Raw genomic sequence first — 27,115 nt, forward strand, 5'->3', positions numbered from 1 at the left:
TTGGGATAAAGTTAGACAAGGTTTCCAGTGCAAGACATTCTTTTTCCTTTCCATTCTAAGCAGCAGATTGTGGTATCTTCCATGTGATGGTAGTGTAAGAGTGATCTTGCAGCCATGACAGGCCAGAAATTATGTGAGAAGCAAGGATCTCTGGGCTGTCATGGCTGCAATATCACTCTTACAGTACTGTAACATGGAGGATATCAAAATCTGCCACTTAGAATGGAAAAGAGGAAGAATGAGTTGCATTCAAAAGCTTGTCTAACTGTCCCCTGCTTATAGCTGGTCTAATAAAACATTTCCCTGAGAAATCCTTGCTCTCTCATAATTTCTGGACTGTCACGGATACATCATTCTTACACTACTATATACATAGAGTATGCATTTTTAGAAACTAGAAGTTTCAGATGGTATGCAAGAAAGGTAGAAGTGTTTGGGGAAAACTTCTTGAATAAATTAGTATTGTTGCTTAAGGGGTTTTTGATTATAGCTGTGTTGGTCTGAAGCCCTAGGCAGGCATATCTCTATCACCTCTCTGCTGCCTGCTTTATTTTTATTTCTATACACATCATAGTCTGGCAATGAGGCAGCTGCGGAGTAGTGCTGGGGGGTTGTGCTAAACCTTGCCTGCTTCTCTTTGGTTAAATTTTTCTTGGTTTTTTGGTGATTTATCTTTTTATTGGAATGTAGTTGGTCCAATAAAAGATAAAAACAAAACCCCTTACTGCCTGTATGTTTCCTGGACCATCACAGCTCCAGCAACACTCCAACCCCTTTTTTGGTTATGTAGATTAAAAGTTCTCGATAGGATTTTCAAGATCCCAAGGGTTATATCTCTACCACTTCCCTGCTGCCTGATTATTTTTACTTCTATGCACTTTGGAGTCTGGCAGCTAGGCAGCTGCAGAGCAGTGCTGGGGGTTGTCCTATGGACCACCCCAAAACTGTCTGCTGCCTGACTGCTGGCATCACACGTGCTTGGAGGAGAGTGAGAGAGTGGAGCTTGTTTCCCAGTAATTATGTGTAGACTAAGCCCAGATCATTTGGCTCTTAACTTAAGCTTGCAAGTCCTATTTAGTGGCTGTCCTATGTTGGGTCCCTTCAGAAGGAAAAAATGCATTTACAGTAACAAGTTTTGTCTTTTCAACTTTTTTCAATGGCTTCTAAAAATTAATTTCTTAAAAATCAGTTTTTCAGTTGAAAACTTCCCCCTTCCCCTTTGTAATGTACCATGAAGTGTGCATAACTGCAACCTTAATGATGTCTCTGTTCTCAGTATTTATGTATCATCTTATTTTTGTTACTGGTCTTCTGTTTCTATCTCTTTATTTAAGTCGGAGTTAAAGAAAACTTTCTGGATTGAGAACACGGTCATGTACTTGCTCTGAGAGAGACTTAGGGCACTTGCTATTTTGCTGTTCTCATTAACACTTAAATGTTTGCTTTTCTCCTTTGTTTCTTGCTGCTTTTCTCTCAACCTTACATTCCCCAGACATTTATTAGCTTGCTGATAGCTGTATCAACCAAGGGTCTCTCATGTTCACTTCATTTTTCATATTTGTGCTCATCTTCTGTTTCTGAAGTTTCTTTCAGGCTCTCTCATTCCTTCGTGGTCAGATTAGAAGTAATTTCTTTTCTTCAAGATGGCATGCTTGTGAGGGGCTATTTTCCCTTCCATTCCTAATGTGTGTCAAAGGAGGGAAAGGACGAGAATCTCTGACGCTTCCCCCCGGCCATGGAAGTTTTAGTAGTGCACTGTATGGCACGTAACTACTTGCCTTAGACTTGCCTTCCCCCTGCTGTCCCCCCCCTCCCCCCCTCCCCCCAAAACCCAAAACAAACAAATCAAAAAACCAAAGAAAAACAGGTTTCTGTGTGCCTAGTTGAACAATCTTCTCCTGAGTTTTGCTTTCTGGCTGGTGGCTATTTCAATTCAACATGTTAAATCTTCCTTTGATTTGGATATACAAGTATCGGGATGTGCATGGGAGGCAGGGAAGGGGTCATTCCTTTCTTAGTTACCTGTTGTGGTTGATAGCTTTTTAAGTCAACATCTGTTTTTATTCTGTGATGGGTAGAAGGGTCTTCTGTAAGCTAATGTTATAATTTTGCATGTCATTCTGTGTCTGCTTATGTTGTAATATTGTTGCCCCTGTTGGTCATAGATAAGCTTGCTTTCTATTTCTGGTTAACGGACTTCCTGTCATTAGCCAGGCTTGCTTACTAATAGCGTCTATCAGCCTGGGACTGACTGTCACGTGTGGACTTACTCCCTGGTGATACCTGCCAGGCTGTGTGGGAGAGGATCTTCTACAAAGACCTTCAGAAGGAGCACAGAGACATGAATTGGCAGGTAGCCCACCAAGCATTTCCAATGTGGTTAGGGTGACACAGGGGCAGCAAGGAAACCAACATACTGCTCCAGAGAAACTTGCCCGTGGAAGGCAGAGACAATTGACCACCTCCTGTGATACTGTCCATATGCCAAAGGGGTGTGGAGGAAAGCGTTTATACTCTTCAAGAAGATGCTGACATAGAATGAAGTCCTAACCAGAGAAGTAGTGCTGTTTGGGCAGCTGTCCAAGGAGCAGGGGACCCCAGCAGCCCGCTTTGACCGGTTCATCTGCTTCAGAAATGCTGTGTGGAAGTCCAGAAGCCTACTCATGTACAAGCACACAAACCTCTCAATAGAGGCTGGTGCCAAAACGGGTTTAAATGATGCAGGGGTACTACAAGAAAGCAGGAGGAGATGCCATACATCGTATGGAGGAAGATGAACTGGCACAGACTCTATAGGGGTGGGACCCCTGAAAAGAGTAATGATGAGGATGATGACAGCAGCAGCAGAGTTGACGAGAAAAGATGATGACAGCGATGGCTGAACGGACTAGGAAATAGAGAAGGGGAAGGGGGCTAGGGGCGAGTTAATGTTACTGTGGTGGGCAAGGATCTGGTTTCTGTTTAAAGATCACAAATTCTTTGATAAATCCAAAATTCTCTGATTTTTAAAAACCCTAAAATCTGTGTTTTTCCATGATTAAAATGAAATGCCACTATATATAAATGAGTTGAACACAATGTTTTATTGATATTTACAGTTTTTTAAAGCAATTTGAAAACCTACCAATGCCTTAATCATCATAGTAACATACATTCTAAATGCCTATATATTTTGGTGTTTGATTTTGATTTTTTTTATCATAGAAAATCAGAGCTCCTGCTACTCCATTTGCTCACCGGGGCATGGGGTCCAAAAAAAAAATTTGTTTTTCTACTTCAGGTTGTCTTAACACCCAGTGTTTCCTTACTTGGTTCAGCTTTTAAAAACATATCTTGGTTGAAAAATACAACTTTTAATAGAGATTTCTGTTTAACATTAACATTAATTCTGAAGCTAATGATGCTTACTCTAAGATGCACCTTCCTCTGAACTGTTAATTAAGCTAACTAATAACCTAACATTTGTCTTGACCTTTTCAAGCAGACTCTCTTTCTTAGTCTCTCCACACCTTTCCCTTCCATTTATTGCTCTTTTTACGTTTTTCAGGTCCACTGCTTTTCTCTTTACCTGATTAACGGTGCCCTTTTTTTATGCTGTATAACCCATTGCCTGTGGCATTTTGAACTGTTTATTTACAACCCTCCACATATTAATAAAAATAAGAGTCTATGAAATTGAAATAAATAAAAACAACTTGCTTTAAAGAACTTAAAAAACTCCGTGCTTGTCCTTAAGCCTTTTTATAATGGTTCATTTTCTTGGGATGAAACTATCCATAAAACTGGCAGTAAACAGCAGTTGAAATCTTTAAAGTTTTAAATACTAGCTTGATTTCAGTATGTACCTGGTAACCATCTGTGTTGCAGCTCTATTCCTTTACTTCTTAATATACTTTAATTTACCAATGCAAAAAGCCTTTTGCTGTGTAAACTAAGGTCCAAGAGAAATAAGAGATTTTTTGGAAAGCTAAATAATTGATTTATGTATGTCAGCTATTACCTTCGCTCTTTTGGGACTATGTCTTTACACAGGATGTTTATCTCTGACTACAGAAATATTCTGTCCTGGGTTAGGCACTTATAGAATCTGTATACTATGTGTTTGGAGACGGGTAGTTAGCAAACGTGCCTTCTGTCTATAATATGCTTGTGGAGAATTGAGTGCCTGCAGATGGGATCCGGAAAGGCGAGAATGCAGAGTGGGAATTCATCTAAGTTAGTGTAAAATGGGAAGGAAAGAATTGTGGCTGAATAGCACCTTTGTGGGATGTAATTTCCTCCTGCAGTGGAGAGTAAGGTGCCTGTTTCTGGTTGCGATGAATAGCCCAGAACCCTCTTCTGGTGTTATGGCAGGTGTAGGCATCTCTCTCAAAACACCACTGAATATGGTGGTAGTGATGTCCCTCTTACCACACTATCTCTGTGGTTGAAACACTCACCCAAGATGTGGGATAGTCAGGTTTTTCTGCTTAAGTGGATTTGAATTTATAATCCCTCCTCTCCAGATAATGCTGTAACCCACCCAAATGTCGGGTGGTCAGGAGACTGCTCTCTCATACCCTCCTAGTGACTCTATTCCCCTTTGCATGAAATAATTAAATAGTGTTTGGGCTGGAGAGGGGGTGTGGGAGATGGGGGGAGTGCTGAAGTATAAATTCATTGAAGTTTGGACTGGAACCTAGCTCTTCACCCAATCCCAACCAACGGCCTTAATTATCAGGCTATAGCTTGGACATGGTTGCATTTTCTTTTCTCTGGACTTCTGAATAAGTAGGTGCCTAGAGACCTTTACTGTCAGCAGTATATGTGCTTGTAGACTGTAGGCACCTCTAGGATTAGACAGTAATTAATTGGAGGCATTGGGGATTTCCATGTTGGACTGAAGGCCACTTATGTAGCACTTAACTGTCTAGTTCTGTAGGTATAGGTCTAATTCCTAATTACTTCAATGGGAGTTAAGTGGCTATCTGTCAATTTGTGCCTTTGCAAATCCTCCCCTACAACTTCTGTCCAGGGCAGCATATCCTTTAATGGTCATATCCATATTCATTATTATGAATGTTTCCTGCATTAATGCCTTGATCATGCCTCTTGGTGATTTGCAGTCTGAAAAGCCAATCAAAGGTTAATATACATTGCAGAAATTAAAACCAGCTATAGAAGGAACAGCTACTGTGCAGATGGAACAGAAATGATGGTGTGGAATAATTTGACATGTCAAAGGTTTTAATCCATTGTTGTTATTTCAGAAAAATACTTTCTTTGGATCCCATAGCAACAATTTAAAATGAAATAGAGTATCTGGCAACTGATGTGAAAAGTGAATCTTTTTTAAATAGCAGTTATTAAAAATAATTAGCATGAGGGAGGTAAATCTCTTTAAGATGAACTGAAAAGAAAAATACACCCTAGAATTAAGTATTCCCAGCTAGAAGTGACCAGCTGACCTAATGCAGCTTGGTAAATCAAAAACTGTGGGGCTCCAAAAAACAAATTACCGTTTCATTTAGCACTATTTTTAAACAGTCCCGTGTGCTACAGAAAGGATATTTGATTTTGATTTGATTCTTATAATAATAGGTAATATTTCTCTATCTTGCATTCAGATTGCATTTTATTTTGTTTAATTAGTTTCCCTCACTCCATTCCTTTCTCCACTTTTTTTCTGATTTATACACTGAAGAACAAGTAATCTTTTAAGATCTATATCTAGTGCTATTTCTCGGCTCATCAGCACAAGACTATATTGTTCCAGAAGGAAAAGAGAGTAGTCTTGGTATTTCAAGACTCCTAATGACACATTTATCACTTATGCTGAACACAGATTGGGAGGTGGTGCAAGTACTATGGAATCCTCACACTTGCAATTTGGACATACAAGAGGAACTAATTAACAGGGAGCAGAGACTTAAACCAGAAGGCAGATGGCATACAGGAGCTGATCGTATGCACACAATTATTATGTAGGATAAAATTAAACTGGGGCAACTTAACTACTTTCCAGTTACTTGTCCTTTTGTGTGAGACTTTGGACCTTTTTGATGGCATTTAGGGTCTTTGCTGCCGCTGCTACTTGGTTCTCTAGCAGCACTGTTCTCACCTGTCATCTATCTGGAGACCAAACCATGGTCCTCTGAGTGTTGTCTCCATTTATGCAAGCAATTATAATTTGTAATTCTGATATTGCTACTCCAACCCATATCCTCTGTATTTTTTTTGTAAAATGAACGTTACCAGAATCATAGTAAGGATGTCAAGAATAATCTAATCCAGTGGTGGCTGACCTTTTTGGAGGTGGGCCATTCTATTGATCAGCCACCAATTCCCCTAGTGCCTTTGAATCTTGGCGCCACTGGATGCGATTTTTGGCAGCATCTACCCCTGCAGCTCCTGTGGGGCCAAACCCTCAAGCCAGCACAGAACCACCCCACTTTCTTCTCTCCCCCAAACTCCCATCCCCTTCTCAGTTGCCACTCCAGTCTCTTTTGCCCTCCCCAGTCTGTTGTGTGGCTAACGCATTGAATACCTGTGTCACTTGTGGTATGCTTACTGTGGGTTGGAAACCACAAATCTAGTCCAATGCAGAATTTTTTTGTTTTTCAGTTATCCCAGTTAGATTCCTCCAAACTCTTGTTGGAAACTTTGGTGTAACTTCTATAGGCTGCTTCTTCCTTCTTCCCACTACTGTTAGTTAAGAAGTCTTTCTTGGGATTTGTTTGTTTCAGTTTAAACCCATTGCAACACGTCTGCTGACCAAGGTTTTTCCATTTCTGCTCGCTTGCTGATTTCTCCTGCCCACTCCCGCCGCCAATTATTTTAAAACTATCACATGCTCATTTAATCTCCTCTTCAACAGATTTTAAACGCAAGTAATTCCTTGGCCTTTTCTTCCCATGACTTGCTATCTAACCCTTTTATCATCTTTGTTGATCTACACTACATCCTTTCCACCCTCTCCAGTTCCTCTGCATCCTTTTTATAATGCAGTGCCCCAAACTGGATACAACTGAGGCACCAAGTAGACCCCTTCCACGGGGAAGACAACAGTCCACATGAAATCAGTCCTGAACAGGTGAAGGTACTCTTGGAACATTTGGACATGTTTAGTCTGCTGGACCAGTTGACCTGCATCCAAGAGTCCTGAAAATACTGGTTGAGCTCAAAGCAGGACCTCTGGCGAATCTGTTTGACGAGTTGTCGAACTTGGGAGTGGTTCTGAATGACTGGAAGAGGGCTAATGTGGTACCCACCCTTAAGAAAAAGAAGAGGGACGACCCTGCAAACTACAGACTTACCAGTCTGACCTTGGTCCTGGGAAAAATCTTTGAAAAAATTGCCAAGCTTGTAATTGGTGTGATATCAACCACAAGCTTGTAATTGGTGCAGTATTAAGAAGCAACCAGCTGAATCAGCAACTTCTTTTTTTGTGGGACTTGTGTTTTCTCCAAGTGAGCATATACTTCTCACCTCTTTGAATAGCGGTGTGCGGACTGTTTCTTCAGTGCATGCTTTTGCATTCCCAGAGAATAAGTGCAGCAATCATTCTTTAGTTACCTTTAAACAAAAGGACCCTGTCCCCAACATGTTATTGACATTTTTTCCTTTCCGTTGTAATTTAATTTCCTCACCAAGTTTCCTTTCCACATGTAATTGTTATTTTAACTTACTGGTGCTGAGGAGAATCTTGAAACCAAGATAGTGAATTCAAAGCCTTCATATATTAAATTCTGTTCAGTTTGTGACGGACTCATTTGCCTTAAAGAGCGTTGCAAAAATGCCTTTTTTTTTTTTCTTGGTGAGAGCCACATGTATGATGGCTGCTCAGTTTGTTGTTCTCTGACTAGAACAAGAAAATTCAGGGATAGTTTATTGAAATTGTACCTAGTTGACCAATCAATGAGAGGAACTTCAGTCCCTGGAAAATGGTCATTGACTTCCGAGATGAGACCTCTAGATGAGCACCTTGGGTGCCTCTGGCACCTGAAACCTAAAACTGTTACTAGAAAAAGTTTGCCTCTGCTTTGTTGGACAAGGACCAGAGATTGCCAGTATCTGCTTGTCTACTATGCTGGCAGTGAAGACTTCCACACCAAGACTAGGGAGATTGGCATATCAGGCTCAAAGTGATTCCCCACACGGATCTTCTCATTAGATGCTGAAATCTTCATGCTTCTCTCCAGTTTGGAGCACTGAAATCACCTGTGTGACAGGCAAGTAGTCTTGACTCAGTAGTGAAGAGACGGATGTTCTTGGTGCTGTTCCCAGCAGCTGTTAGGTTTAGGCACCAACAGCAAACGTGAACTGTGCTGGTGACCTGAAGTCAAAAAGTTGCTGTGTGTATGGAATGGTTCAAATGGTATTAGACTCAGCCTTGCTAGACATCTGATCTCCTGTTGTGGTGATGTCACCACAAAAGGAAAACCTACTCAGTATGGCACCTTTCTCCATCACAGAAACTAGATCTTTGCACTGAATGTAACAAAGACTTAGTCACCAGTATCACTTTGGCTACAAAGCAACCAGCTAAGAAGATGAGGCATTCATGTTTAGCTCTGTTTGTAGACAATTATATGATTTAAGATAAGTCCATCAAGAATGTACTGTCATCCTTCACCTACTAAACCAGCTTAAGCTTCTTTGTGAATTGCAGAGAGAGACATTCATTGTGAGGCTCCTTGAACCTTTCCCATACTCAGTTGACTCCAGGTTTTCTTTGGGAAGATACAGTTCTGCTAGATTTTCTTCTTGCCAGCATCAAAATGAACACATCAAGAAAGAAATGATGTGGAAGCTGTGGGTAAGAACCCACTTTTTAAACTTCTCAGCCACATGACAGCGTGCACATGTGACACTGCCAGCCAGACTTCACTTGTTGAGATCTCTGTATCACTTCTCAAGATAGTTGATAAATGTGCACATAGTAATTCCAGCTTACTGTCATTACTAGTTTTGGTCATCAGACCATAAGAACATTCAGAGAAATGGTTCATTTTTCTGTGGCTCTGATACACTGGTGATGCATGACTGTGCATGAATGGATTGAGGAGAACATGGGGATCACATGCAGGGACTTGGCTTCAAAAGGATATGACCCTATGCATAAATGTTCAAGAACTACAATTAATAAGGATTGCTGTGGAAGCTAACCTAGCTAATAGAAAGAATTCCTCCATGCAAATTCTTGCAGACAAAGTTCTTCCAATGTATTATAAATCCTTATGTTTGCTTCTCTCCCGTTTGCCAATTATCAGTGAAATTATGGGCATGCTGGCAACATGGGGAAACCTGAGTAACTGTCTTGCAGGTACTAGTAATCTAGAAATCATAAATGTTTTTAGAGGAGCTCAGTATCATGCCAAGATTTTGCCACTGGGGAAATCCATACTACACTCATTCCTACCACAAAAATGTCCAAGCTCCATCTTGTCCAAGACTGTTCTGGTTCCCAGATGTACTGGGACTCTCCTCTTATTCAGCTTTCAGTTGCATTCTCAAACCGTCCATGTATAACATCATAAAACTAGGTACAAATATTGTATTCAGGCCTGCCACTTTTGTGCCTGACAGCGTGGATATCAGCTGTTTGATTCCTGCTTCCTAACTGCAGGAATAAGAAATGCATTTGCTTTCTACAATGAAAAAATAAGCACCCAGGGGAAGAAATATCAATTTGGGCAGTGCTTTGTAACCGAGATGCTTTGGTAGATCGCAGATCATAAGCAGATTTGGTGGATCACATTTCGCAAATTATAAGCAAAGCCCTGTAGACAAACTCCATCTGCTGCTGTAAGTTTCACCTGTAAGGGGCGAGCTATTTTCCTCTTAGACGATAATATCTAAACAGAGTGTGCAGTCTGTTTCGGGTCTCTTATCTAGTTGTTGGTCTGCCTCTGCCTTCAAACATTAAGGCTCATTTTACTGCCTCCAAAGAAAGTATCCCCATATTTGTGAGGTGCAAGGCAGCAAGGTAGAACATGTTCCATACTGTTAAGAGCTCTATCCTTGATCTGGCCACAGGCTTAGGTACCAGGTTTCATGGGCCCATGTTACAATTGCTAGATACTTGGTGGTAGTAAGAACTCCTCAGCTCCAATCTCATGAAAGAGATTATCCTCCAAGAATGGGACCCTTTTCAGAGAGGTCTTATGGGGAGTTTGAATTGGTAGAGAAAGAATGGTTGCATCTGTTCTATTCTTAATGCCGTTAAGTGGAGGCATTCAAGGAGAAACAGGGTATAGAGTGGTCAAACATTTAAATGCTATTTAAATGTTTAAACGACTGTTTAAAATGTTGATTTTTGCATGTATGAGGTGCATGTAACTATATTAGGAACCAAAATAGAGATGAAGAACCACGGTTTCTAAAAAGTAAGCCATTACTTGTTATTGTTGCTTTGATTCTGGACAGTACTTCACGTTACATAGCACTGTCACTGTTTAGTGTGGGGTTTTGTAGAACAAATAATGTAATTAAGAATCACACTCCCAACATTTTAGTCCAAAAAGACTCATCTTTCATGGTTTCTCTAGAAAATTTAAAATGGAAATATTTCAGCAGTTCAGATAAAAATATTTTTTTATTTCTTTTTCCCTAGGTTTGAGTGGCCGTTTCTTTGTTACAACACTTCCTACTATTTACCAGTAAGTCCATGTCCTGGGAAACACGGTGGTCTGTTTTTAGATGACTGCAAAAATCATGTAGAGCCAGCGAACAGATGCAATTTAAAATGAATCCTTACCTACTATTCTTGATGGCCACTGCCTGTTGAACTTAGTTCTGGCATATTGTCTGTTGTACGACATACTTCCATCCTTCCTTTTCCCAGAATGTTGGCTATCAGAATGGGTAAGGACATCAAAGCTTGTTTAACTTGCTTCTGTTAATGCTGCTTAGAACGTCGTGGTAGGAGGTAGATGCAAATATGGGTAATCCTAGGGTGGCCAGTTTTTTCTAATGCTTGGGATTGACACTGGCTGTTTACAACTATATCTTTAAAAATGTCAGCTTGAGCTTAATCGTCATTCCAAGGCAAAATACAAAATAGTCTTTTTCAATATATATAAGTAACATTTTATCTTCAAGCAGTTTGGGGTGTGGGTGTGTGTGTTTTAGTCTAAACATAGTATTTAGTAGCATTTGTAACAATTAACATCATAGTTAAGTTTTCCTCTGTCCTCTTTCCTGGATAATTTTAACTTTAGTTGAAGTTTTGCAGTGTCCATATTGGCCCAAAGCAAAAATTTTCCAAAATAATTTTATTGTAATTTAGATAATCTGGAAGAACTGCCCACTTAAAATTAATAAATAAGTATAAACAGGCCAGAATACAAGTGGGGTTTCATTGCAGCAAGTCACACTGCATATACTTTTACTGGATTTTGTAAAATTGGACAGCTTTTTAAATGTGTAGGCCTCTTAATATAAATGGGCATGTTTGCAGCCTCATGGAGAGCTGGCCAAGTTTTATGTTCTCTCTATCTGGTGTTAAACCATAATTGAAAGTAGAATGGACATAAATAGACTAACTTTGACATTAATTAATGCCTTTGACTAAATAGTTTCAACTGTTCTAATGCAGATGAATTTGTCTCTTGGAGTTGTTTTCCCAAGAAAAATAGTTTCAATAACTTGCCCTGGTTAGACTACCCATAGGACAAAATAATCTGCAGCAATTCAGGGGGGAAATATATAAGCTGTATTTGCTCAGTCATTCTTTCTTCCATTATTGTTTAAAAAATGTTGAATGTGTAGTTCTAGTAATACTTCACACAGACTGTTGGAGTAAAGTAACTTTTACAGCTGCCCTTTCCCCTCCTCCCCAAGGAAACAGAGAATATTATGGGTTGTTTTTGTTTGTTTGTTTGTTTGTTTGTTTTTAAATAAGATTTTTGTTCCCAGTTTTTAGGCTTTTCAGAAGACTCCAGCAACAACTGGAGTGAGAGTGTGTATGCATGGGTAAATCTATTTAGAAATAAGTTGGGATTTGTGTTTTAAGTCATCGCTCCCAGTAGATTGTGATGTTAATGCAGTGAACTCAAACCTGCTATCGCAGGGGTGGCCAACCTGCAGCTCCAGAGCTACATGCGGCTCTTCAGAAGTTAAAATGCATCTCCTTGAATCTTTGCACAAGCACATGACATGACATAACAGCTATGGGAGCTGGTCACCGTGGGCTTGTGCAAAGATTCAAGGAGATGTATATTAATTTCTGAAGAGCTGCAGGTTGGCCACTCCGATAGAGTATTTCTTAAGTAACATAAAAATAGTAAATGAAGCATGTTACAGCAATAGCTTGCATTAAGTAACATTAGAGTAATCACCATGTATTTGTTCGCAGTGCAAAGGATGGAGTATTTCGCAGGTACCGTGGGTCAAGAACAGTAGAAGACCTTCAAGGCTATATTCTGGAGAGAAAATGGGAGGCTGTAGAACCTGTAGCAGGATGGAAATCCCCTTCTTCTATAATGTAATTACAGTGCCACTTTAAACTCCCTTCAGTTCCCTAAATGTTCATAAAGGGGCCCGATTGATGGTGTTTAAGTCCTGAAGACCTTTGTTTTTGTATGTGCATAGTACTGGGGAAAGCAGTATAAACCTTCGCAAACTACCCTAAGTATCTCAACTCTTCCTTGGAGTGATAGAAATTTATTCACCATGCCTGCTCAGTCCTTAGTATTTCTTCTGAAATGTGAATATTATACATATAGAAAGCTCTTTAAAGATAAATGATTTATTAGCCAGCAGTGAGGGTTCTGATTTCCATGCAGTGCTAGAATGAAACTCATGTCAATCATGGACTGATCATCACATAACATCTGGTCCACTTGTACTGGTTAAAGTATCTTTTATTTAGGTGATGGGCTACTATTTTAAATTGTCTTTTCTGTTGCTGAATCAGAGGAGATGAAACTTAATGTTGGCACAATGTATTTTGCTCTACTCTGCTTTATTTATGCAGGGTTTATTTTCTATTGAGTGAAAACCATACTTAAATTGTTAGTGATGAAATAAAGATTGTCTCTTTAGCTGCATATGAGTCTTAGGACATGTGGAAGGTTTGCCCTGTGCACCATGGGCAAATTTGAAGGGCTACAGGAATTCTAGAAGTAGAAAGAGCCTCTTTTTCAAATGAATGGGGGAGTTTGAAGCTGAGCTAGTGATTGGTTTAAGATCATGTATATCCTTCTTAGATGTTGTGAGGAGGCAACAGTGGATGTTCTAGCCTAATGAAAGTAATAGCTTCTGGATAGCTGCTGTGTAGAACTGTTTTTAAGTTTTTTCAGTCCTCTTCAGTTTCTTCCCCAAAACCTTTGTTGTATCGACTTGCACAGGTATGATTGTTCTTGGGTGTAGTGGAGGAGGGACGCATTTAATTCATTCTTTACAAATATACTACAGAATTTTCTGCCGGATGATGTGAAAGGCTGGGTATGAAAGCAGTTGGGAGAGATGGATGTAAAACGTCTTTCAGTGTCACACGTCTAAGTTTTGATCTTACCTGGAATATGTTTATTTCTTAGGATGAATGGAATGGCAGGACTTTTTCGCTTGTCTGGATGGATCAGGGTAAGGAACACTATCCACTCAAACAGGGCCTGAGTATTTTCATATATTTAAATATGTTAAACTCATTGACAGTCTTATTTGATTTGCACTTTTTTCTAGTGATCAACTAATGTCCTTGATACTTATTTATCTGTGGCCTTGCAACTAATGGCAGAAACTACATGGGACTAAGATTGTTTTCCAAAAAGTTTTTAGATAAGACTGATTAAATACTAAAGGTGTTAACTGTTTAACAATATTGTTCAGCAGTTTTAACAGAATAAGCTATTATCAAATAAATACAGTGCTGGCTCTGGGAGTTGTTATAGGTCACACATAACCATATCAGGATCTATTTTCCATTCATTAAGTTGCTACCACATGTTACAGGCTATTACGCTCTTAATCTTTGTAGCTAATGGTTCTTGATTTAGGGGTCTGTAAGATTATAATATGATTTGGTTCTAAATTGTAGTAGGTAAATTTAAAATGAATACGGTTGTGTCAAAAGAATGGGAAAAGTCAACAGCTGTGACTTTTATACGTATACCTTCTCTCATGAAAAACAAAGCTAAGAAGGATGAATGGAGTAATGCAAGTATGTCCAATTCATTTTTTGTGAAATTCATTTAAACTGGAACTTTTCCTCCTTAGGCAAGCAAACAAAAAATACTGTATATGTTTTGAAAGTTCACAAACACATGGTAAACTTTTTCTACTGAGAATGTCAGCTTACTAATATCCACTCAAGCATTGCAGTGACTTTTCAGAAGTATGGCAAAAATTTGTGAGAGTCAGGCTAATAGTATTGACATTTTCATTTTTTCCCCCTTTTAATTTATTTTAACAAATGTAAAAAAAGGAAAAAAGGGTTTGTGCTAGCTATATTGTCATGCTGTTGGAGGGCTAGTACTAATTTGCAATATAGTGAGAAGAAATTGTCAAGATTTGAATCTGGTTTAGGAATCTGAAATGCAGTATTTCTTCACTTTCAGTTTTGTAATTTTCTTAAGTTTCTGTGTTGCTTTGCAATCCTAACTATATCTACATTGAATGTTTTGTTTACGAGTGTCTAAAGCAGCATGAATACAGATCACCAGGACTGAATCTGTATATAGGGGTTGGTCTCCTTTGTCATTGGAAGGATCTCGTTAGTGCTCTGCCCCTACTTAAAGGAAAACTATTGTATGCCAAAACTCATATTAGTATCATTATATCTCTACATACAGAGTCTGAGGTGTTGTCTTTTCATATTTCTGTAACAAAAGATAAGGCTCAAGCTTAAATCCTTTTTCTCTTATGTACTGGAATGTCCATTCTTGTAACCACTTAAATTTTTCCAGTCTAACTGTGAGCCATTTCAAACACACTGGCTGTCCCATATTGCATCCTCTCCAATGGATAATGACACCTTAAAAAAATTTTAAAAAAGTGATCAGAAGTAAGACCCGTCTATTAAATGTGGTTTCAGTCAGAGGAAACACTTTCATAGTTCAGAAGTGCGCAGCCTTTCTTGAAGATAATTTCTGTGCTGGGCATCCTCAGTTTTTCAGTTGATCTATTATTTGTCATATCTTGCATATAACTCCCTTTACTGTGTGTTTGCTTAATTCATTGTCTTAGTGGTATTAACATTAAATGAACTTTTTATCTGCTTCTACTCCTAGCCTTTCCGTTATTGTGAGCATTCTGCTTTCTGTTTATTGCATTTGATCCCTTGTTAATATTTCATCTGTATCTTTACTCATGTACCTTTCTTACATTTTCATTTATAAAGGTGGGAAGCTGTTCTGACAGAACAATTAAATGGGTTTGGAGTTGCAGTGGTTTTTAAGGTTGAAATAATTGTTTATAATAGACTTACTTTAGACTACTCCCTTCTTCTAATATCATAAATTGTTTTCCATTGGAGTGTCTAATAGCTGTCTGACAAGGAAACTTTTTTTTTCTGGAGAGTTGGATTACTAAACCCTGCCTTCTTGTAGATATACCAGTTTGAATAATGGGGTTCCTTGCTTTTGCAGAAGTCTGAAAATTTCTTTTTTGGAAAGCTCCTTTAATAAAGACTTTAGTTTAGAAAGTATAATGCATTTTACTCCATTGTCAGCTTCTTTTTATTAAGTTCTTTGCAGAACAGCTTGGCTCGTTTCAATATCAGATATGGGCCAAATTCCCAGGAAGAAAGTTTAAGATGAGGTATGGAATCCAGCCTTATAAAATTTTAAATTTCCAAAAGTTGGGTTTCAGATATTATATCTAAGCTAGGATGGTGGAAGATATAGAGCTATTTCTTAAGTTCATTCAGAACCCGGAAGTAGTGCAATAGGCCACACTGCTTGGGGTGTAGATGTTTTTATAGGCTGCATGCTGATGTTTATTTCTATCTGAAGAAATGTCTTCCAGTAGAAGAGTAGCCTAGGAGGTAGACTGTGCAGAGTTGTGCAGCAAGCTTTCTAGCTAGGGAGCCCTAGAGGGCTGCTCCAAGGGCCACATCCACCTTTAGGGGAGCTATTAATGGGCAGCCTTCCCTGCCTCAGAAGGGGGCAAGCTGTTAAGTGGCACTTGGAAGCTGCAGAAAAACAACAGCTGCCACAGACAGCTGGGGAAGGTCCCCACTCTGGGAGAATGCCCCGTCTCCTGCCATTCAACTGATTGGTGCGGATACTTTCCCATTGTGGGAACCATAAGGAGTGGGGGGAAATATTATTTGTGGAGCTGACCCCCAACCCTCCCTCCCACATAGCCGTTGTAGGGCTGGTGCACCCTGGTGCTGTATGCTGTGTTGGAGGAGTAACTGCACACTAGGCGATGCTGGGCAGTGCAGGATGGCAGCACCATGGTGCTGCTGCTGTTGCTGGCCGCTGAAAAGTATGGGAGGCTAAGTTCCGTTAGCCCCAGCCTTCCACCACAGGTAGGAACCCTCTTTCTTGCCCACAGGAGATTAGCCCCACTCTGTGTTCTTGTCTGGGCTGACTTAGAGGAGTGCGAGAGAAGTGGAGAGCAGAGTCATGGCCAGGCTCTGGGAACCTTGCCACAGGGGCATGCCACCCTGCCTTACCCTCTGTTGCCCTGGGTTGGCTCTGAGCAGCATGGGGCAAGGCAGAGTCATTTTGCTGCAGTGGAAGAGTATCCTATCTGGTTGTGTACTATCCTGGGTCAGCTGAACGGGGTGGGTGGTAGTTGAAAAGCTGGCAAGTCTGGAAGCCAGGTGTACACCGGTTTCCCCCAAATTGGCCTCCTGGCCCCTTCAGCTTTTAATTTGCTGCCCCCTCGCTCCACTGAGTGGTGGTGGGAGAGAAAGGGAAGCAGTCTCATCTGAAAGCCAGGTTTTCAGGCCCAGCTGGTGTCACACTGGCTTTTCAGTTGCTGCCCCTGCTGCTCAGCTGAAGGGGGTACATGGGGAAGCTAGGAGGGGGCGGTGCTCCCAGTGCCTGGGAGCTGAGCAGAAGCAGCAGCATAACAAAGTCTCTGCCTGCATCTCACGCTGGGAACTTGAGGATAAGAAGCACATGGGGAACAGATGGCAGCTGTTTCTCCTCTCCCTTTTCTTCCTATTTATAGGAAGGGGCAGGAGCAACTGCCATACCTACCTTCTGCAGGCTACTGACCCTGGTCTTAGGAAGAAACAGGAGCCTTTCCTCTGGCTCCAATATTTCTGGTCCCCAGGAGGAGTTAAGCTGGAGGAAAGTTATGCAGATGTTTAGTCTCCCAGGAAAAACTCTCCCAGGAATGGTTTCACTGTGGTTGACCAAGTTATTTTTCTCTTGGAGCAGCCATTTTTGCTTTAGTAGGAAAAAGCTGGAACATCTACACACTTTTGCTTTCTGCTGGGAGGATAACAGTTTCTTCTGGTAGAAACTGAATGTCTGTATGTAGCCATTACATTTGCTTGCAACCGGGGTTGGTTACTATTTGGGTTCTAGGTGGAATTATGAAGTGTTTGGTTTCAGCCCCTGAAACATGAACCTGTAGCCTGTCCACTTTATAGACTACCACTAGGGGCCAATGTGGTCCCTATTTTCAAGACGGGGAGGAAGGAGATCCAGGCAACTACAGGCCAGTCAGTCTCACCTCCATCCTTGGTAAAGTCTTTGAAAAGATTATTAAAGCTCATATATCTGAAAGCCCAGCAGGAAAAATTATGCTGAGGGGAAACCAGCATGGGTTTGTAGCAGGTAGATCATGCCTGACTAAGCTAGTCTCTGCTTATGACCAGGTTACAAAACACCTGGACGCAGGAGTAGGGGTAGATGTCGTTTACTTAGACTTTAGCAAGGCCTTTGATACAGTATCCTACCCCATGCTGGTGAACAAATAAAGCAGCTGTGACTTAGATGATTACACAGTCCAGTGGGTGGCAAATTGGATAGAGGGTCATACCCAGAGAGCGGTGGTGGATGTGTCGGTATCGACCTGGAAGGACGTGGGCAGGAGGGTCCTGCAGAGCTCGGTCCTTGGACCGATACTCTTCAATGTCTTCATCAATGACTTGGACAGAGTACACTTCACTCCCTCGTCCAGGTTTGCAGATGATACAAAACTGTGGGGAGAAGTGGACACACCGGAGGGCAGGGAACAACTACAGGCAGACCTGGACAGGTTGGGCAAATGGGCAGAAAACAATAGAATGCAATTTAACAAGGAGAAATGCAAAGTGCTGCACCTAGGGAGGAAAAATGTCCAGCACACCTACTGCCTAGGAAAGGACCTGCTCGGCAGCACAGAAGCAGAAAGGGATCTTGGAGTACTAGTGGACTCCAAGATGAACATGAGTAGTCAGTGGGACAAAGTCATCAGAAAAGCTAACTGCACTTTATCATTCATCAGCAGATAAATGACGAACAGAACCAAGGAGGTGATACTTCCCCTTTATCGGGCACTGGTCAGACCCCAGTTGGAGTACTGGTCCAGTTGTGGGCACCACACTTCAAGAGGGATGTAGATAACCAGCCTTTGTGGCTGCCTATAAATTCATCATAGGGGCACAGAAGGGAACTGGTGAGGCTCTATTGACCAAGGCACCCCTGTGGGTTACAAGAAATAATGGCCACAAACTAGCAGAGAGCAGATTTAGACTGAACATTAGGAAGAACTTCACAGTGAGAGTAGCCAAAATCTGGAATGGGCTCCCAAGGGAGGTGGTGCTCTCCCTTACCCTGGGGGTCTTCAAGAGGAGGTTAGGTGGGCATCTGGCTAGGATCATCTGAACCCAGCACTCTTTCCTGCGTATGCAGGGGGTCAGACTTGATGATCTATTGAGGTCCCTTCAGACCCCAACATCTATGAATCTAGTGGTACCACTGCTATTACTGGGGTTCTCAAGCTTCAGTTTTCTTGGTACAATGGAATGGGCTACTGGCAGGCTCTCGCTCATAAAGGCTCCTTAACTTTGAATTTGGCTGAGATCTTTTCATACTTGCATTTTTCCCCCCCAACACCCTCCCCCTCCACTAAGACTTCCCTAACAGAGCTATTAAAAGAAATTTTGATCTGCTGCTTTCCTTTCATCAAGAACCATCCTGGGCCTCTGCCAACAGTTTAATAGGTATATACCACCAACTCTTATGCCACATACATTGTGGAGACAGGGGGAAGGCAAATGATAGGGTTCTGTACATATGCATGTATCCCACTACTGAAGGCACTTGACATACTATGAGGGAAAGAGTTTGAAAATCACAGCCCTTGATTTCCCTGAGCCCCATACCATGTTTGCTTAATTATTAAAATGAGGTTGATTAGAATGATTTATCATGCATAACGGTAAGAGAAGTTTAGCAGCTGCTCATAACTGTGGATCCCTGGAGCACAGGTGTTTGGGTTTCAGATTTCTGTGAAGGAGAGGCCACAGACCAAAGTGCCTTGATATCTTTAGGCATAGAATGAACAGAGTCAGAAACAGGTTAGTGTTCAGTTTGGCAGACTTGACTGGATACTTTTTAGTAGACTGAGCTACCCCTTCAGTCACGGTGGAAGGAATGGTCAGCAGCACAACCTGTTGCTCTTCTTTCTGTTCCTCTCCCAACAAGTACATATCTTTTTTTTATTCTCTATTACACTTCAGAGGTGGGCCACTTGAGACAGAGGTTCTCTTTCTTGCTCAGGTGCGATTTGTATGCTCTTCTTATGCATGTATTTCCATGCTTTTTCTTATGAAGCATTTTGACTGAAAATACTGTAGGATATGTTGCCTAAAGACCATATTCAGAGAGAGAAGGGAGGGCAGGGTGGCACCTCAGAGACCAACTTGTACAAAAATGTGTAAGCTTTCATAGATAATAACCTACTTAATCAGATACTGTGAGTGGATTTGCAGAGGACAGGGGTACTGAATAGAAAAGAATAAGGTAATTTAAATACTGTACAAAGACGGCAGAGCAGGCTGGCACCGTATAGTCTAACTGCCTAACTTCAGACTAACATAACTAACTTTCTCTAAATACAAAGGATTGGGAAAGGGGGACACTGCGAGCAAGGCAAAGAAAGATTACTTTAGTAGTAGTTACTTTAGAGAAATTCAGAAAATAATCCCACGAAACTCTGCAGCATACAGATAGGGCTTGGAGGTGGTGAATGGAGGCGACTGTCCTGGGCCCTGTGGAGCTGGGCAGAGCAGCTGATTTGCCCCAGGCCCCGCACCCTGCTCAGGTTGCCTTTGCATACAGATCTGGGATAATTTGCAGCGTCCAGGAAAGTTTCCTCCTAGCCTCGCTCTTAAGTTAGTCTGTAAGGTGACACATTGCCCTGCCTCCTGCCTAGCATCAGACTAACCCAGCTAACTACCTTTCTCTAACCTCTCATACTTGGAGCCTGACATAAATTACAAAACATACCATATTTACCCAAACCTAAATACCATATTTACCCAAACCTAAGATGGTTTCTGAAAATAAGACTGCCCCCCAATAATTAGATCTTTTGTATGGAAAATTTGTTATAATTTTCCAGGTATAGAATCTAATTATTGGAAGGTCATCTTTAAATTAATTTACGTCATTGCTGCTGTGGGGAAAGCAGCAGCTGGGGTGGGAGGCAGGTGGACCCCTTGCCGCCTTTCCCCTCACCCTTTAAGTTAGACATGACTCTGGCTCCATTCCCTCCTGAGACATAGAGCATGTGGAAGTTCTGTCCCCTGCCTGGCAGTGGTGGCATGGTGCCAGCCCCAGGACACTGCTGCATGGCTATGCAGGGGATGGAACTTGCATGTGCTCTGTGCTCCTGGAGAAAATGGAGCTGGAGCCACACCTGACAGTAAGGGATTTGAGGGGGAGAGGGATGTGGTGGATAGTCTGGATGTGCAGAGGCTGCTGGGGCTGGTGGAAGCAGCAGAGGGTTCAGGCAGCTGCTGTGACTCTGACCCAGAGCCTGCCCCCCATCCCACTTTCTTGGACCCCTTGCCCCCCACTTTCTCTTTGTACTTGAATTCAAGATCCTGGTTTTTTTTCCCCTTTTGCTGAATGGGTGGGGTGCAGGGGAGCAGGGATGAACCCCACCTGGGATTCAAGTAAATAAGATAAACTCCCTGAAATCTAGAGTCAATTCTGATTCCAATTCTTGTGAGTGTGTTAATCATAGTTTAAATGTTAATTATCTGGATTGTTAACATCCTTAATGCTAGCAGAGCTGCTTGCTAAGTGCATTATCTGAAGTCTTTCATTTTGTTGCTACTGTCCTTTTTTGCTAGCCAATTTCTGAACAGAAATAGAGGTGAGGACTTTAGATGTAAAAATAGAGTAAGAATGGAAAAGATTCAACTCTGTATTGTGAAGATACCTCCATACTTACTTCTTTGACTTTTATTTCTTTTTTTATTTAATATAAATGCTAAGTTCTGCACTTCAGTGTATATATAATATACCAGTTGAAATTAGGTATTTTGGAGTATGCACTTTTGTAAGTTTTAGGTTAACTTTCTGCCTTCAGTGCTCTGCAATGTGATTCAAGAAGGCTTTTCATCTCATGATAGAGATTGAATTGTAAATCAAGGGAAGTGCTGCTGTGAAATATTGATTCAGTTTGATTTGATACTGTAGCACTAAGCTTAGAATATCACAGGAAGAAAAAATGGTCAGTTGGTCTTTTAAAAGGTTTTCTCCGTAATTATTAGAGGAAAACACGAAGGAAAGTGTCATTTGGGAGTTAACTTGAGAAGAACAATTTGAGAAATAGGTGATGGCAGAATGGATAATTAACCTTTTCTATCCCCTTGTAGTCTATAGTACAGTGTATGTTTAAAAACAAATTAAATCTTTTTTTATCATTTGCAGCAAATTCACAGCTACTTCACAGACACTCTTGGAATTCATATTTGGGGTTCTTATGCAATTTTCGTCTTGGCCACCTTATTGATTGGTTTAACCCTGGGCTTGGTAAGCATATTTTGTTCTTAATTTTTTTTTCTTACAACTAAATAGGGAGAAAATATATATTTGAAAATACTTCTGAGAGTTCTGCTGCACAGTAATTGATGACAGAAATAGGATTTCTAATGCTTTTATTTAAAATCAAGAGCTATAAGGAGTTTTTTTTAGCAATATATTAAGCTGTGTGTTTTATAGTATGGGACTAAGCATGATCAGTTATGCTAATGGAGGCAGCCATTATAACATTTTTACTAAATAGCATCAAGATGCTTTAGCAGATATTCTGGGGACAACTGTTCTTTGTGCTGACCCCACCCATTGTTCCCTCAGATTTCTTTACATGGGACCCACTACCATTAGTCTCTGTCTTGCCCCTTGCCCCCTCCTACCTCTCCAACTGGCTGTCTTTGTCCAAATTGACCACAAGCTCAAATTAGATCCTGCTGCTTTGGTTATTCTGTGGGTATCCTACAGTACTAAAAGTACTACAATTTTAGAGTAGACTAAATGTCAACTACTGTATTTTCTCTGTTAGAAAATTCCCCCCTCCCCCTCTTTAACATGAGGAAAGAAGCTTTGTTGCCTTACAGTTGAGCATGAAGGGGGTGGGGGGGGGCAGGCAGCTGCTCTCGGGTTGGGGCAACAGCTGGAGCCACAGCTGCTATCTGCCCCCTGCTGCCTTGTCAGGCCCTGTCACTCCTCCCCTGCAGTCCCTGGTTTCCCCACTACCCCGTGTTGCTTCTCCCTTTCTTTCCCCCTCTGCTGCACTCCTTACCTTTCCTCTGTGCAACCAGGCTCCATCGCTGCTACAGCCAGGGACATAGAGCATGGTTCTAGCTCACCCCTGTAGCAGTGGCATGGAACTGGCACTGCTGCTCCAGCCCAGGCCCGGGGGGAAAGATACTTGGGGGGAAGGGGTTGGAGAGGGAGAGGGAAGATGCTGAGGCTGTGTGGGACAGAAGTGGCATGGAGTGGGGAAGAGGAGAAATAGGGGTAGGAAGAATTGGGGCAGCCAGAGTCTGGGGGGTGAGGCATAATGGGGGGTAAGTAGAGGGTTAGGGCGGGCAGAAGGGGGGCAAGCTGCCTTTCTTTCTCATTTGCCTGCCCTACCACCTCCACAATGCCTGTCCCCTAATGCCTGCTTCATTACTATCCCTTACCACTTGCCAACCACGTGCACCCCTGCTGCCTCCCCCTTACTACCTCCCCCTTATTACCCTCCTTATCACCCCTTCCCCCCACCTGCAGTAGTGGGGGAAGGAGCACATTTAAGACAACCCTGCAACAATTAGATTCCATACATGGAAAACCATAATAAATTTATATATTTCCCAGGTGTAGAATCCAGTTATTGGGAGAGAGTCATCGTATATTCAGGGTCATATTGTATTCAGGTAAATACAGTATATTATGCAGTATATTCAGTTGAGCAACTTATCCTTTGAATATAGAGGTGATGGCTTAAATAGTGAGTATGACAGGTAAGGAGACAACACAGTCTGAATGAAGCTAATACCCCCCTTCTACCCCTTCTATAATTGCTTCCTTTTATTAGTAATGTTAAAAATTGGGAAATCAAAGTAGAAATATATATGTTTACATCCAGGACTTAGCTGCTCCACCTGTTCCATCAATGTACATATCCACTGTTTCTTTCTTGAGGTGCAGTATTGAAAGAGTTGGCTTATTTCTGTTGTGAATGAACTACTGCAGTGGTCTCCAAAGTGGGGTGCACACACCCCAGGGGGTGTGCAAGATGATCTATTGGGGTGCGGGAAGAAAATATTAGAACTTCTATTTCTATTTATATTATATACATATATTGGGGGTGCGTTCTCAAAATTTTTTTACTGATAGGTGTACGCAATCAAAAAAGCTTGGAGACCACTGAATGTTTCTCAGCTCGTAAGATCTAACTATAATTGTTCATTTGCTTTGTTAGCATTTCAAAATCAAAGGTTCTTTAAATGGCAGTTTATCATCTAGCCTTTTTGTGCTGTAATTCCAGTGATGTATAACGATGTCTGAAAAGGGCATAAAAGATCAAGTGACTGATCTCAGGATCATGATGGGTGAGGCTTGAGGATTCAGGCAGCCATTATATGTCTGTTTTGTCAGTTTCACTAAGGCATTTGACTTGGTTCAACATACCTCATGGCTTACTATGCTGGAGATGGGATCCTGGCTGCGCTTAATTCAACGATTGTAATTGGAAGTCTGCGGTAGAATGGCAGAATGAATGTCAAAATGGTTTGCAGTTGGGTAATGTGATAGAATATACCCGTGTCACCTTATCTCAGTAGTTTGCAATAGATGTCAATGAGGAAAGGTACAGTTTAGAGGAAGCATTAGGACAGGAGATTAAGTAATATTGAGACATGTAGAGGATGGTCTTGATTACATTATCTGAGGCACCACAGCACTTGTCAGTAGGGTAGATAAAATAGTACAGGAGTCTGATTTAATATTTCCAAGACAAAGATGATGGCCCTAATGAAAGAAAACCAAACCCTGAGCCTTCTTATAAAATGGAATTGCTTGAGCAGGCTGAAGAGTTGTTTGGGTGTATTTTTTTGTCTAGGTCCAGTCATTAATCAACATATTTCATTTGAATGGGACGTTCAAAGGATGTTAGGCACTGTAAAACAGCCATGGTAAATTTACCAACAATCTGGAAGAATAGAAGGAATAGCTTTAAAACAGAAATTACTTTTGAAGTCAGTCATATGGATAGCAGTGATGTAAGTCTAAAAAAAGTTGCACCCTTAAAAGTGAGATTCAGGGAGTAGAAGCACTGAAATGCAGACTGACAGAAAATATTGAGAATTCTATGGGGAGTGGAGCAAGAAAAGAAAAGACTGGTGTGACGAGACACTATGAATGCAAGAGAAGGAAGTCAACATTTTTGGTCTTGTGATTAGAAAAGAAAGGGTTTACAAGGATGTGGGGAAGTAAGTTAGGGAAGGGAAGACTTAAGAGCATTGGCAAAGGACATAGAGTGCATGCAGTTGGGGATCAGTTAGGCACTAATGTTAGTCATGAATGTCAGCTGCAGAGAGACTTGAGTTTATTGTTCCAACAACCCTTGAATTGGTTAGTGATGAGGATCATATCTCTCTTGTTCTAGTACTTAAAAAGAAATTGCAGATCATCTTTTTCCCTTAGTCCTGCAGTACCCATAGAATTCACATATCCTTTTAAACCCTTCTATCCCTGTTTCAGGCTTAGTTACCCATTGCAGAGCAAAGTCTTACTAGCTGCAGTAATTAGTTTACACATGGAGAAGAGCTTATTGAAACTAATTTGAATGGATATGTTTTTGATCTTTTTGGCTTTGTTTTGAGTAAAAATACTTTTTAAATCAGTGGGAATGAAGTAGTAACTGATTTCAGACGTGCTATTATATTGAAGGCTTCTATGTTTACAGTTGCTATATACAGTAAAAGGCCTGTTTTCTGGCATGAGTGGGGAATGGGGGGTGCTGGTAGTCTAAAAATGCCAGTTACCTGAGACACAGAGGTTTGCAGCCAGATGTGGAGCGGGGGGGGATGGTATCGGTGGCCGCAAGTGGGAGGTGAGGTTGGTGGCAGGGACCACACGTGGTGCAGCAGTGGCGCAGGGTGGTGGGTAGTGGCAATAGCTGCATGTGAGCTGCTTCCCCCCTGTGGCTGGCCAGAAATTCCAGTTTATAGAAATGCCAGTTAGTAAAATGCTGGATAAAAGGGCTTTTACTCTAAATATTTTAAGCTTTTACATACAGCACAGCTTCTATCCCACCTGTTACACAATGTAACTTCTGCTCAGAAGTGTGTGCACTCTCATTAAAACTTTGCAATGTTACTTCTCTGTGGGATCACTCAGAAGTAGAAGTAAAGCAAGGTAATTTCCAATTAACTGTTGACTAGTAAAAGCATAAGTTTATTTTGACATCATTCTAATTTTTTTTCTAATTCGCTAGCATCTAACTTTTCATTTCTGGACTCTTTCACAAAAGATAAATGGTTTCTCATTATTTGATTGTGTGAAAATGTGTAATAGTTGATAATTCCTCTGCTTTATAAACAGCTTAGTTTGCATCAGAACTGGATTGTCTACTCTCTTCCATGTAGTCTCTCCTGGTTTGTGACCCTCTTGGTGACATAGAAGTTAAGCATTTGTGATATTGCCATCTGTTGCAACTGAGCAGAGCTGGCACACACGAGTATTCTGAAATCCTCTAGTGATTATAAAATTCAAAAACTATTTCCAGTAGAAGTTTATATGACCTTGGTAACACTGGAGTGCTGACGACCAGATTCTGGTCCCTTGTGCTTTCCAGTTGTACAGCTGCTGTAATTGGACAGGTGAATATTATCCTGCTGTGGGACTGAACTACTTCCATGTGTAGCTCAAGTATTAGGATGTATACAAGTTAGTTAAAGCCATCTTTTGGTTCTTCTCTTCAGTCCTATACTGTGGAAAGCATTGCTAGACCTGAGGGCTGTGTCCCGAGAATCAGACTGTAAACACCACAGAAAGGTAATACATATTTACCCACAGAATTTGGATGCAGCACGCTCTGGTCATTGATGTGTAACCTATGCAACAATGAATTTACTGTTACAAAAAATACAGCCTTTAAACTCTGAATTTAATGAACATTTTTTAAATTAATTCAAAGCAGTTAAAAAGTGTGTTGCTAACCAAAAATGGACAGAATTAGTGAGCTTAGCTGAGGGGTGGGCAAAATATGTCCTGTGTGCCAGATTCAGTCGGTCAAAGGAATCTGTCTGGCTGGGAGTGGGTTCCACGGCTTCACCTGGCCCAGGCATGGGGGACAGCCCAGCCCATGGTGTGTGTGGCTCATCCTGCTGCTCCTGGGTGCACAGTGGGGCAGGGGCAGTGCAGCATTTGGACTGTACTTCTTGGCAGCCCCCATGGCAGCAGTTCGCTCTGCTCTGCTCTGCTCAGCTGATGCTGCCAGTGCCACCACCTGCTTCCTGGGCACCCCAGCCATCCTCCCTGCACCCACTGCCAGGGGCATCAGATGGAGTGGGAGGGTGGGCAGGGCATGCTAGGCCAGGCAGATGCGATGGGGTCGTGGGCGGGTGAGGAGCAGCATCTGCAAGCGGGACAGATGGATGGGGCTGGGGCCAGGACCAAAGGGTGGTGACAGCATGGGGCCAGGACCTGGGGCAGAGCTGTGATTTTGCTCCCCTCAGGTCTCT

General features: G+C 41.5%; 1 protein-coding gene across 1 annotated transcript in view; it reads left to right on the plus strand.

The window, feature by feature from the left end:
• The window catches only part of TMX4 (thioredoxin related transmembrane protein 4), a 65,190-nt gene that overhangs the window by 26,183 nt on the left and 11,892 nt on the right, over positions 1-27,115 (plus strand). Inside the window, exons 3-6 of the mRNA XM_090051614.1 lie at positions 10,595-10,640; positions 12,338-12,466; positions 13,521-13,566; positions 21,813-21,914. Coding sequence (XP_089907740.1) covers positions 10,595-10,640; positions 12,338-12,466; positions 13,521-13,566; positions 21,813-21,914 — 323 coding nt within the window. The remainder of the gene's footprint in view (positions 1-10,594; positions 10,641-12,337; positions 12,467-13,520; positions 13,567-21,812; positions 21,915-27,115) is intronic.

Source organism: Crocodylus siamensis, chromosome 1 (genome assembly GCF_052110815.1).
Source record: "Crocodylus siamensis isolate JL-2025a chromosome 1, ASM5211081v1, whole genome shotgun sequence".
NCBI lineage: Eukaryota > Metazoa > Chordata > Crocodylia > Crocodylidae > Crocodylus > Crocodylus siamensis.